A 12723-nucleotide genomic window follows, 5' to 3' on the forward strand; every position below is an offset into this window, starting at 1 on the left:
TTATTCTTCTGGCCAATGCTTGGCTTTTGCGGGGACAGAGGGAATGAACTGGTGGCAATAGAACAGATGCTTCCTGCCATGTAACCAGGCTGGCCCTTCCACCCCATCCCTAGGGTTTGCCATTGAAGGCCCTTCCCAGGCAAAGATTGAGTATGATGACCAGAATGATGGATCATGTGATGTCAAATACTGGCCCAAGGAGCCTGGAGAATATGCTGTTCACATCATGTGTGATGATGAAGACATCAAGAACAGCCCATACATGGCCTACATCCATCCTGCCACAGGAGACTACAACCCAGACCTGGTGGGCCGCCTGTCCTGTTCTGTCCGTCTTCCCTGGCTCCTGGCACTCCCTCAGCCCCCAGGCCTGCAGAGTTTCCATAAGCAGCATGCCAGGAGATGGCAGAGAGGAGCTGTTGAGATCTTAGAAAGGAAATAGGACTGAATTTGAATTCTGCTGGTACTCTTAGCACTTTTGTGATGTTGGGCAAGTAATTTACCTCCCTGACTCTTGGCTTCTTCCTCTATAAAATGCAGATGATGGGAGGAGGAGGGTCTACTTTCTAGAGCTTCTGAGATGGTTCAAAGTCACATGCAGAAAGACAGCCTGTAGCACAAAACCTGACCTGTGTAGGGGGCTCTACAGCTGCTAATTTCGTGCAACCTGGAGCATCCTATTTCAGTCTTAGCATGGTCTGTAGTTATCATTTCAAGATGCTCCATAGATAAAGGTTGCTTCCACACCACTGCTGTGGCCCCCCCCAGCTCCTCTTTTCTCACATTGGATCAGTATTTCTAAGGGCTTTCTCTCCAGCCCTTGCTAATCACCAAGTCTGAGTGAAGCCTTCAAATTGGTGACCCCACACCCCCTTGTGTGCTGCTTTTGACCCCTTGGGGCAGCTCTGAAGAGGGTCTGGTCAATTTGGGCTGATAACTACCTTTTCTTCGACTAGCTGCTAGTCCTTTGATCCCTGGGGGCTGTAGATTTTTGTACTCTTGTCTCTGGTTAAAGGTTTTGAATTTCCTCAGAGTGAGAACATTGAAATTGGGCAAGGCTAGAGGACCCTGCCCCACTTACTACAAGTTCTGTCAGAATAAGGCAGGGAATCTGGGCTTGTTTGGGCCTGGTTTTAGAGTTTTTATGAGAGGTTAATGATACTATTTGTCTTTAAGTTGTGGCCTATTGTAGCTTTTTACTTCCCATAACCATGCTGTTACATGGATACCAAAAAATCAGACACAAATCATTTTGTTCTCCCATCATTATTGAGTAATAGGGGCTTATTTGAGGCATTATACAGAAAGAGAATCATTATTGTTCCTTTCCCCCAGGTCCAAGCATATGGGCCAGGTTTGGAGAGATCTGGGTGCATCGTCAACAACCCAGCCGAGTTCACTGTGGATCCTAAGGATGCTGGAAAAGCTCCCTTAAAGATATTTGCTCAGGTAAATTTTGGGAGGCCACCTGTGCAGGTAATTGTCAGATTGAAAGTGTAATGGCAAGGGATGTGGCTCAGTGGTAAAGCACCTCTGGGTTCAATCCCCAGTACCAAAAAAAAGAATGTAATGGCAGGTCACTCAGGGTACCTGATCCTCAGTTTTCTTATCCACACATTGGGAATGATAAGAATATTATCTCATGGAGTTATATGAGGATTAAATGAGACTAGCATAAAGCACGGTGTTTTTCATGATTTTTATGATTAATATTCTGTGGAAAGACATTTTAATTGTTTCAGACTACCCTATAATGTCTTTCAGTTTGACTTAGGCTTTAATGGGAAGTTTGTAAACAAATTACAAATGTTTATCTAATTTAATAGAATTGGCCAAAAGAAGTAAAAGCAGAAATTGAAATTAGTAAGCATTGAGTATTGGGGCTGGGGTTGTAGCTCAGTGGTAGAGCGCTTGCCTCACATGTGTGGGGCACTGGGTTCAATCCTTAATACCACATAAAAAATAAAGATATTGTGTCCATATAAAACTAAATTAAAAATTTTAAAAAATATAAGTTTTGAGTGGCCATGGCTTGAGGAGGGGGGCAGGATTTGCTCTTAAAAATAAATAAATAGGGGGCTGGGGTTGTTCCTCAGTGATAGAATACTTGCTTAGCACTTGTAAGGCACTGGGTTCAATCGTCAATACCACATAAAAATATAAAGGTAATGTATCCATCTACAACTACTACATATTTATATAGTATATAGATATTTATATATGCTATATATAATATATAAATATTATTATATAATATGTTGTATATAAATATTATTTATATATACAGATATATAAATAAACAGAACTGGGTGTGGTGACATGTACCTGTAGTCCCTGCGCTTGAGTGGCTAAGGACAAAGGATCAAATGAGCCCAGGAATTTCAATCAACCTAAGCAACATAGTGATACCCTATCTCAAAACAAACAACAATAAAACAATAACAAAACAGGCATGTAGAGCTGGGGTTGTGACTTAGTAGTAGAGTGTTCATCTCGCATGGGTGAGGCACTGAGTTTGATCCATAGCACCACATAAAAATAAAATAAAGGGGGGGCTGGGATTGTGGCTCAGCGGTAGAGCGCTTACCTAGCATATGCGAGGCCCTGGGTTTGATCCTCAGTACCACATAAAAAAATTAAATAAAGAATGTGTCCAACTACAACTAAAAAATAAATTAAAAATAAAATAAAATAAAGGTATTGTGTCCACCTACTATAAAAAAAAATAATAATAAAAAAACAGGCATGTAACATTTTGTCAGATATTGTCATTATATTGAGACAGTTGGTACTTTGTGGTTGCTCCATGAAGTTTTGTTGAATGAGTGGGTGGTGGCCCCATTTGGTGGAGACTATGTGAGGGATATCTCTGTTCCTAGCTGTGGCTCTTTTGCAGGATGGGGAAGGCCAGCCCATTGACATCCAGATGAAGAACCGGATGGATGGAACTTATGCCTGCTCATACATCCCAGTTAAAGCCATTAAGCACACCATTGCTGTGGTCTGGGGAGGAGTGAATATTCCAAACAGCCCCTACCGGGTAGGTTGTGAGGTGAATCCTGGCTGATGTGTGAAAAGCCTGGTTATACACGAGGTCTGAACTCCATATGAGGAGAACCCATCCTTGATGGGCCTGGAAAGGTGGCATGGCCTAAAGGGCTGCATGCTTTAGGCTGCCCCAAAGGACCATTTCTAAGAATGTTTTCCTGAGTCCACGTGGAGGAGTACTTGATGACTTTCTCCATGTCTTTTCTAGGTCAACATTGGGCAAGGAAGCCACCCTCAGAAGGTTAAAGTGTTTGGGCCAGGTGTGGAGAGAAGTGGTCTGAAGGCCAATGAACCCACCCACTTTACAGTGGACTGTACTGAGGCTGGGGAAGGTGAGACTGTGCTTCCCCAACCCTGTGACTCTTGCTATTTGGAGAAAGAAATTCTTTTTGTAACTTTCAGAAGGCAGCAAACTTTGACCGGGAGGTAGTCTCTCTGTCTAGGTGACTGTTCACCTAATGAACACTGTGTCAGTTTCTTGGTGATATATCTTTGCTAATTCTCCATCCCTTTTCCAAAGCCCTGACTTACCACCTTCCCTTTCTTAGGTTTTCTACTGGAAACTTCCCTATTGTTCTTTTGGGGTGTGTTAGCCTGAGGTACAAGTGATGCAAAGGACGTGCTGTTTCTTGTAAACTTATGTTAATAAGCTGGTCTCTTCCAGGTGATGTCAGTGTTGGCATTAAGTGTGATGCCCGGGTTTTAAGCGAGGATGAGGAAGACGTGGATTTTGACATTATTCACAATGCCAATGACACATTTACAGTCAAATATGTACCTCCTGCTGCTGGGCGATACACTATCAAGGTTCTCTTTGCATCACAGGTGTGAATTGGGGCCTGGGAGGGAACAGAGGAGAGTGGGCCTGAGTTCGTTCTGACCACCTTTTTGTATATCTCCTTGTGGGTTTTTTTTTTTTTTTTTTAGCAATAAGGAAGGTGTCTTGAGAATTCTTCTCAGTAGTTTTTCTTCAGTTCCTTAAAGCCAAGAAGGGAGAAAAAATAAATTTTCGCCACTTTCTAAAAGAAGTGAGGCACTATATTCAATGGTCAATAACAAGGTTCTAGAAAGAGACTATTAAAAGCAATCTCAAGATTTTGATTAAAATGTAACTTCTAGATGTTCTACTTAGGTCTGTTTGAAGCGGTAACTCTGGCCTCTGTGCTTAATTTTTTTTTTTTTTTTTTGGTATGATGAGCTGCATCCCCAGCCTTTTTTATTTTTAGGTAGGGTCTCACTAAGTTGCTTAGGTCCTTGTTAAGTTGCTGAGGCTGGCCTCAAATTTGCCATTCTTGCTTTACCCTCCCAAATCACTGGGATTACAGGTATGCACCACTGCCCTAAAACTTTTATACAGAGAGGTATTTTTGAAGTGTTAGGTTTATGATGTGATGATAGGGTGAGCAGTACCCTGAAACAGGGAGTTTTGAAATCCTGATCATTACATTTGCATAAAAACAGGAACCTCAGGAGAACATTCTGTGCCTAAATGCATTGGTTTTCAGTTGACTTCAGTTAACCTATTCTGCCTTTATCCTGATAGTCTATAACTTTCTTTTTCTTTTTTTATTTAATATTATTTTTTAGTTGGACATAATAGTTTTATTTTGTTTATTTTTATGTGGTGCTGAGGATCGAACCCAGGGCCTCAAATGGGCTAGGCAAGCGTTCTACTGCTGAGCCACTATAACTTTCTTTTTGAAGGATAATAATTGATCTGTTTCTAATTACTTCCTTATAGTCCCCAAACATTAGCTCTAAGCTGTCCCTGCAGGATACCTACCTCCATGTATTGTTGTCAGTTTGGGTTTTATTCTAGGTAGTGGTTTTTCATCCTTTTTATCCAATGCCGGTGTTAAAGGTCAGAGTCTTCAGTTCTGTTCATGTTGTCAGGATCCAAAAGTGAGCAAGGACCTGTCATGGTCTTATCTGATGCTAGGGTATGCAGACTTCTCTGGCAGTAATGGAAGTTTGCTCACCACCTGCTGAAATACATGTCATGCTAAAGTTCGCCCTTTGCATTTGGGCAGAAGGCTAAGCTCTGGCAATTGTTCAGGGACTTTCCTTCTGAGACCGTGTCTCTGCTACAGGAAATTCCTGCCAGCCCTTTCAGAGTCAAAGTTGACCCTTCCCATGACGCCAGCAAAGTGAAGGCAGAAGGCCCGGGGCTCAGCAGAGCAGGTAAGAAGGCACGGGTGAGGCTGTCCTGAGCCTTCTGTGGCCAGTGTCATTGGGCATGTTTGGTCAGGACCTGGATAACTTATCTCCACAGATGGCTCTGATGTGGCAGAGGCATTGCACCTGCCTGAGCCATGGGCCAGCCCAAATGTTGGCTGGCCGCCATGGCAGAATGGTACTGTTGAACCTGTCAAACTGGTTCTAAAATGAGGCCTGTCTGCCAGCCCTGTCTCCCCGCTTCACGGTATGTCCTTCCAGGTGTGGAAAACGGAAAACCGACCCACTTCACTGTTTTCACCAAGGGAGCCGGGAAGGCCCCACTCAACGTGCAGTTCAGCAGCCCCCTTCCTGGTGACGCTGTGAAGGACGTGGATATCATCGATAATTATGACTACTCTCACACCGTTAAATACACACCCACCCAGCAGGTAGAGTCCTTCTTGTCCCCTGCTCTGCTGGCCAGGCCCCTTTCCAGGCAGTGCTTGGACCTCTGAGGAGTGATCTGGTGCTTGTGGAGGCTCTTGGTGATGGGAGGTGGCTCCTCTTGCCTTTTGTGTGACCCTCTGGGAGAGCACTGACTGAAAGCCTGTGCAATTCCTGAATAAGAACCAGGAAGCCAGTCCCACCTCCATTTGGGGATTTGTCAGAGAAATGCTGAGTTCTTGATATTTAGGATCTAATATGCAACTTTCTCTTACACACAAAAACACACACACACACACATACTCCCTCCCTTTCTTTCTTTCTCTCTCTTCCTACCCCACCGCCCCCCCACTTCCTTTTCCAGCTGCCTCTCAGTCTTTCATTAATTAATCACAGAGAAAGAGCTGCCACACCTGTGTTTTTCCTTGCTAGACTTTTTGACCTAGTTTACCCTTTTATGAGGTGTTTTAGTGGGGTCTTTCCTCAAAGAGCCAGTTCAGTCTTTTAGTCCCTAAGGCCTAAAACACTATTCAGGGCAGCACATTGTTCTCCTTTACAAAATGCAGAAATTCAGCTGGATCTTGCCATATAGTGTGTTTTACTCTGATTATTTTCTGTGATAAGGATTTCAAAAAAAAAAAAAAAAAAAAAACAGAAGAAGAAGAAGAAAGAGCACCCCTCTGTTTTCACGTTTCTTTGTTTAAAAATTTTAAAATTCATTATTTGTTTTATCATGGTAAAATTCACATAACATTTGCCATCTTAACCATGTTAAGATGGTATTAAATACATTCATTGGTATTAAATACATTCATCATATTCTGCCACCACCACCATCCATCTCCACAACTCTTTTACACTTATGAAACTGAAACTCTGCACCTATGATAAGTGTTAAAAAAAATCTTGTTTTGCTTCATGTTTATACCTCTAGAATCTGGACAGCAAAAGATCCTGGCAGAAAGGCTGGATTTTTATACTCACATCTAGTGTTATAAACAGTTGTTCTAAGCCTCTGAAATTCTTTCATTCTGGAGGGAAAAAGTCCCTGTGTTCAAAATGCCATTTATAAGCTAAAGGGCAGCTCTGGCTTCAGAGACTGCTCAGGAAGCATTACTTCTCCTGGGCCTCCCCGCTGGAGCTGGCAAGAGTGAGTGGGGAAGAATGAAGGAATAGGAAGGATGAGGAGATGGTGTAACTGTTTTCCTTGCTTTGAGGACCGCACATCCTTGCAGACCGAGTCTTTTCTGAGAACTTCTCTGGCAATGGAAGGAGTTCTCTGGGGCAGGTTCTATATGTCACATTATGAATGTGACCTCTTATCTCTAGATTTGGTGATTTCTCTGCCCTAACAAGGGGTTCCTTATTGTAGTAGTGCTTCTACTACATGCTTCTGAAGCTACTGTGTCCTTTTCACATCAGGCTGCTCTTTTGAAAGTAGGTAATTATTTTCTCGCTGGTAGTTCTGAGGGCTGATGGAAGCCTTACCACCATGATTTTATCTTTGTTGCCAGTTCTCCACAACCTTATGAGAAGGGACCAGAAAGCCATGACCATGCACACTGACCAAGGTCACAAGGTCATATATATGCTTCTAAAAACAGTTTGTTACTTGTGGGTTTTTGTTTTTGTAGTACTGGGGATTGCACCCAGGACCTTAGGGTTTGCTAGGCAAGTGCTTTACCACGGATCTACACCCTTAGTCCATGACTTGTGTTTTATCCTATGCTTTTCTGACAAGGTCAGTTTGCTCTGTACCCCTGGAAAGAATAGTAGAACCCATTCCCCTGGGTTCCCAATTGTCAGTCCAGGTAGAAGTCAAGAGCCCATATCTAGCTTTATTGCATTTGAAGTAATGCTTCAGTGGGAGACTCTTTATTTCAGTCATCCCAAGATCAAGTTCATCTAGTTCTCTAATAGCAATGGATTTGAGAACTGTGGGCACACTCAGTAGCCTCTAGCGGTTATTTGTTCAAATGCTGGCCATGATATGTGGAGGAGCTGGTAGAGTCGTCTTGATGTTAATTGTTGCCTTTTATGTGAGTGGATCTCATGGTTCCCCTTGGATCCTTCTTGTTGGTGTAGTGTAGAGTGAGGTTTGTAGTTTCATTATTGGGGACACTTGCAATTCCACATATTTCTCTGTAGCAAAGAAAATAGATGGCATCTCTTTTGAATTGTGAGTTCTCCAAGGATATATTATGACCTACATGTATCTTCCTATCCCTAGCTCCAAGCCCTGGGTCCGGCGCCAAAGGTGCGCCATATAGATTAATCACTAAAAGGGTGAATCAACAATGTGATGCCTTGATGTGATGCAGAAATGGCCTTAGGAGCATTGTAACTGGTAGAAGAGTTGGGCTGGCACCTCATCCTGAGGAGCCGCCAAAAGCTCAAGATCAGGTGCAGGAAGTGTGCCTGTGAATTGTGCTCTTGGATGTGGTTAAGAGGCCTGGGCTGTCCAGAAAGCTGCCAGCTCCATGGAGAGGGACCTACTTTGAGGACTGACGCCCCTGGGCTTGTGATGATGTTGTTTGGGAATAACAAACTGGAACTTTCCAGAAAGGCACTATTTGATGTATGTGGAAAGGCATGGCTATGTCCTGGCCTTAGGTGGGTTGTTTCCACCTCAGAATACAGACTGTGAGGAGCCACTACCCTGCGAACCTGAGGAGACTGGCCCCTCAGGTTGATTGCTGGCTTTTGTTCCCTGCAGCTAAGAGGCTGCTGATCTTTCCTCCAGGGCCCCTCAGTTTTAGCTCACCTGCCTGGAATGGACTCGTGATATGCATGGTTGAGGAGGTGTCTGCCTTTATCAGGATACAGTGATCAGAACTCTTTTTGCCTTACTGGAGTGGGTTGAAGCTTAAGGACCCTCCTAGATTAGGGACAAGTAATTATTTTCCTAAGGACTTTTGCCTTCTTTTCCTTTGGTTGTCTGTGGCCTCAAGTGGCTTAAAATTCTCACTCCAAGCTCCCCAACCCAAAACAGTTTGAGAAATTGGTGGCAGCAGTTACAGTACTTGCTCTGATTAGAGCCATTAGGAATTTGAAAGTGCTACTATGGCACCTTCAGGATACCCCATGAGCTCACAGAGCCTCATGAGGTAATAATCTTTACCTTGAATTCCCCTCCACCCCTGGTACTGGGGGATTGAACCCAGACTGCTCTACCACTGAGCTATATCCACAGCCATTTTAAATTATTTATTTGAGACATGGTCTCACTAAATTGCTGAGGGTTTCCTTAAGTTTCTGAGGCTGGCCTTGAACTTGCAATCCTCCCACCTCAGCCTCCCGAGTGACTGGGATTACAGGCATGCATCACCACTCCTGGCTTGATATGTTCTCAATGTGGTGACCATGGCTCCTTGCAGGCAGCTCTGGAGGAGGGGATGCATTGGCTGACTCTCAGTCCATCCTCATCTGAGCTGTTGGGTCAGGGCCCTTGTTTATCTGTGTTTGCAGATAAGGGTCAGGTCTCAGAAGCATGTAGGGGGAGAATAAAACAGTCCTGCAGTCAGCAACATCTTGCTGGAATGAGCAGGTGGTCACGGCCCAGGCAGCCCTTATTTACAGCCCTGTGGTAATAAAACACAATCTGTTTCTTAGCTGGGCCTCGGGAAAACTGAAAATGGTATTGGTACTAGAGATGCAAATCTTGAAAGTTTTTTTTCTTTCCCCCTTGTTAGGTTATTTAAGATAGAGTTAATTTCCTATCTGGATTTTTGTTTTGCTTTTGTGACTGGTAAGAAAACATACTTTGTTTTATGAGATTGGTGGACTTAACTGCAAGAGGACTTTCCCCCCTTAGCACTTCAGGGAAGTGGCCAGAAAACTCATGGGGGTGAGGGAAAAGACATTTCCAGGACCCCTGGTCAGCCTTAAAGCCTAAGAGTTAGGGGCTTGTGACCAAATTTAAGCTCAGGAAGAGTTGGCATGTTGGGAGAGGTTAAGTAATAAATCAGTCCTCCCTTAAACATTACAAGGAGACCTTTCCTGTCCCTTGGCCAACTCCCAGCCCTGTTGAATTTGACCTGTACACATTTTATCATGAAATGTTATACCCTTGAGGTAGAGGGTCATTGGCTTTGTATGCAGTGTTAAAAAATCCTGGAAAATCAATCCTTCCCCCTTCATTGATACAACCAATTATTTTTCTTGGCTTTTTTCCCTTCGTTATTACAAAAGGAATGTGAGAAAATATCCATAGGCCAAAAGCTACACCCTTTTAATGCTTGATCAGCGACAGCTTTCAGCAGGCCCTGCACGCCAGTGAGCATGATGGATTCTCTGGGAGAATCATCTCTCCCTCCTATGTCCCTTATATTATGCCTGGATGATTGAGGTGATGGGGACCTGATCTGTGAGATGGCAGTGGTCTTCCTTGGAGCCTTGGCATGGTGGATGGGGACTTGGCCAACGTGGAGAAAAGAAACCAGCAGTGAGCTGGCCTGGGATCATTCGGAGGATAACAACAGCAGCACACATGGCCATTGTGTGTTTCTGTGGCCATTGGGGCCACTGACAAGGGGACTTGCCATTTCTATAGCACAGTGTGCCTTTGCACTTGTAACTTTTTTTTTCTTTGCTAGAAACAGCAGTTAAACTGTATGCTGGCCTAACAACAGTTCTAGGTGAACCACTTTGCAGATCCCTTTTGCAGCCTGGTATCCTGAAACTGATGGCCAGGAGATGGAAAAACTGGTTCTACTCACTGAGAAGCCCCAGGCTCAGTGGCTTACCCATGGCCAAGCTGGCTGTGTGTTGGGTGGGGAGGTAGTGTGGGAGCAGTGAGGAAGATGGTGGGTGCTGTGGGTCTGAGGCCCAGTGCTTATGTTTACCAGGTATGTGATGGGGCCAACTTCCTTTACCTCACTGAACTACTGTTTCTATTCTTGGAAAAATGGGGATGATAGAAGAACTGCCCCTTAGGACTTCATTCTTGAGATAGAATGAAGGGAATGCTTAAAAGAGCATATAGCACAGTGCATGTAGTAAGCACTTATTAAGTTGTCCTGCTTTTTGCTGCTCTTATTTGATCTGGTTTTTGATTATTGTTGTCTGAGATATTCTCTAAGTCCATAGGAGTCATGCCCACTGTGTCTCTGGGAAGAACAAAGTGTCTGGAGGCAGATTTAAATACCCAGTGAACATGTTCGTACTCAAAAGTGCACTCCCCCCCCCCCCTCTTATTCTAGGGCAGCATGCAGGTTCTGGTAACTTATGGTGGTGATCCTATCCCTAAAAGTCCTTTCACCGTGGGCGTTGCTGCTCCGCTGGATCTGAGCAAGATAAAAATCAATGGGCTGGAAAACAGTAAGTATCTGATGAGGAGAGGGTCATTGAAGACCAGGAAACCTGGCTGCCATTAGGTTTCCTTGCAAAAATGAATTCACAGAGAAGCCAGTTCTATTTTAAGAGACTGCAGTGAGACAGTCTTGGGTTTAAATGAGGGCTGTGTCATGAAACAACTGTGACCCTTCTGCCACTTAGCCTCAGCTTGCTCGTTAATACAGCAGGGGTGAGTAGATGAGAACACTTAACTTTCACAGGAATATTGTGAAAATTAAAATAGCTAATGATTCAGAGGCTGGCAGGTAGTCAGACCTCAGTAACTATGGATATTGCTGTGAGAAGGTGGGGCCTGTTGCTTTTGTGTGTGCTATCTTTCCTTGACTTCTGAATGCCATTCATACATAAAAGCCAACTCCCTGGTGCTCAGTAACCACAACCGTAATGCACCCCCCTACCACCACCAATATTCCTTTAGTTTGTTAAGAATCTTACGGTTATAAGCTTGTTTTGTTTAGGGTGATATTTTCCCCCTTTTTTTTAATTATGGAAAAAAATTGAAACATACAAAAAGAAAGAGTATTGTGGTGTTGAACACTGATAGGCTCACCACTCAACTCAGATGTTTCACACATGCTCATAAAATCATTCTTACACAAGGAATATGTAAATCCAGTTTTCATCTGAAGCAAAATTACAGTTAAGAGTTCATTCCATCATTTCTGCCCCTTCCTAGGGTTGACCAAAGTTGGCAATTCAGTTCCTCTCCTTCCACACCTTCTCTCTGTATCTTCATGTATAGATGTTCCAGTAGAAAAGATCTGGCAAGGTTTATTTTGCATTAAAGTTATCCTGCTATGTGGTATGTCTCCAGCTATCCCCTGTGTATGTCTCCCACTCAACTACATCCTCAACCCCAACCTGCCTTTTTTTGTGTGTGTGTGATTCTGGAGATTGAACTCAAGCCCTTCCTTAACCTTAGCCAGCCTGCTTTGTGGTCAGCAGTGCATCTTGGAAATCATTCATACCTACATCCTCCTCGTTGGTGTTAACTGCTGGATGCAGACAGGAGGGACCCCTGCAGTGCACATTCAAGTGGTTTCAGAGCCACCAACCCAGCAGGCTGTGTGTAGCCTCAGGGCAAGGCTCCTGTGTCCCTTGTGAGGGTTGCTGTAGTGTCCTCAGTGAATACCTTCATTGATTTGTGACCTAAATGGACAATTTGTCCACAAGGCCGGATCCCAGTTCTGACGGCTGCAGAGCAAGAGCTCCATGTGTTGGCTTTTGTGGGTGATGACAGGCAGATGTGAGCATAGGAACAGTCACTGCCCAACCTTTTACCAGGACACCAAGTGTTCTTACTCTAGAGCAGTAAAAGCTTGATGTCTCTTAGGAAAAGCTCTTTCCCTTTGGATCCTGGGGCTTCAAGATGCCCTGCTTGTGGTCCAGCAGTTTTCACCTTGGCAGGCCCCATACTACCCCAGAGTCAAGATTTCTTGGATTGTGGCAGGGCCCTGAGTTCCTAGTGCTTTTGTTTTAGTTAAAGTACCTTCCCCATTTTTGACAAATATAACACTTAGGTTTCCTGTGGACTCTCTTTGTAAAGACCTTTCAAAAAACCACACGGAGTCAGTTCTCAGGATGAGATTCAGTGCTCTTGCCTTTGCCAGCACTGTGTCTTCTTGTGGGGAGATGGAAGCAGCTATATAGGATTGTATTTCTTGCCAAGAATTATTAAATAAAATATGGACCTATGAGTGTGTTTTCACAAAAAGCTAA

At 43.9% G+C, this 12723-nt stretch overlaps 1 protein-coding gene across 4 annotated transcripts in view; it reads left to right on the forward strand.

Annotated features, from left to right (window-relative positions):
• Flnb (filamin B) overlaps positions 1-12723 on the forward strand; it is a 144687-nt gene that overhangs the window by 87594 nt on the left and 44370 nt on the right. For all 4 annotated transcript variants that reach the window (XM_071619066.1, XM_071619049.1, XM_071619052.1 and 1 more), the window contains exons 12-19: positions 114-307; positions 1336-1449; positions 2897-3040; positions 3257-3380; positions 3713-3873; positions 5139-5229; positions 5485-5654; positions 10851-10968. In XM_071619066.1, the coding sequence (XP_071475167.1) occupies positions 114-307; positions 1336-1449; positions 2897-3040; positions 3257-3380; positions 3713-3873; positions 5139-5229; positions 5485-5654; positions 10851-10968 (1116 nt within the window). The remainder of the gene's footprint in view (positions 1-113; positions 308-1335; positions 1450-2896; positions 3041-3256; positions 3381-3712; positions 3874-5138; positions 5230-5484; positions 5655-10850; positions 10969-12723) is intronic.

The sequence above is a fragment of the Marmota flaviventris genome, chromosome 1, assembly GCF_047511675.1.
Source record: "Marmota flaviventris isolate mMarFla1 chromosome 1, mMarFla1.hap1, whole genome shotgun sequence".
Taxonomy (NCBI): domain Eukaryota; kingdom Metazoa; phylum Chordata; class Mammalia; order Rodentia; family Sciuridae; genus Marmota; species Marmota flaviventris.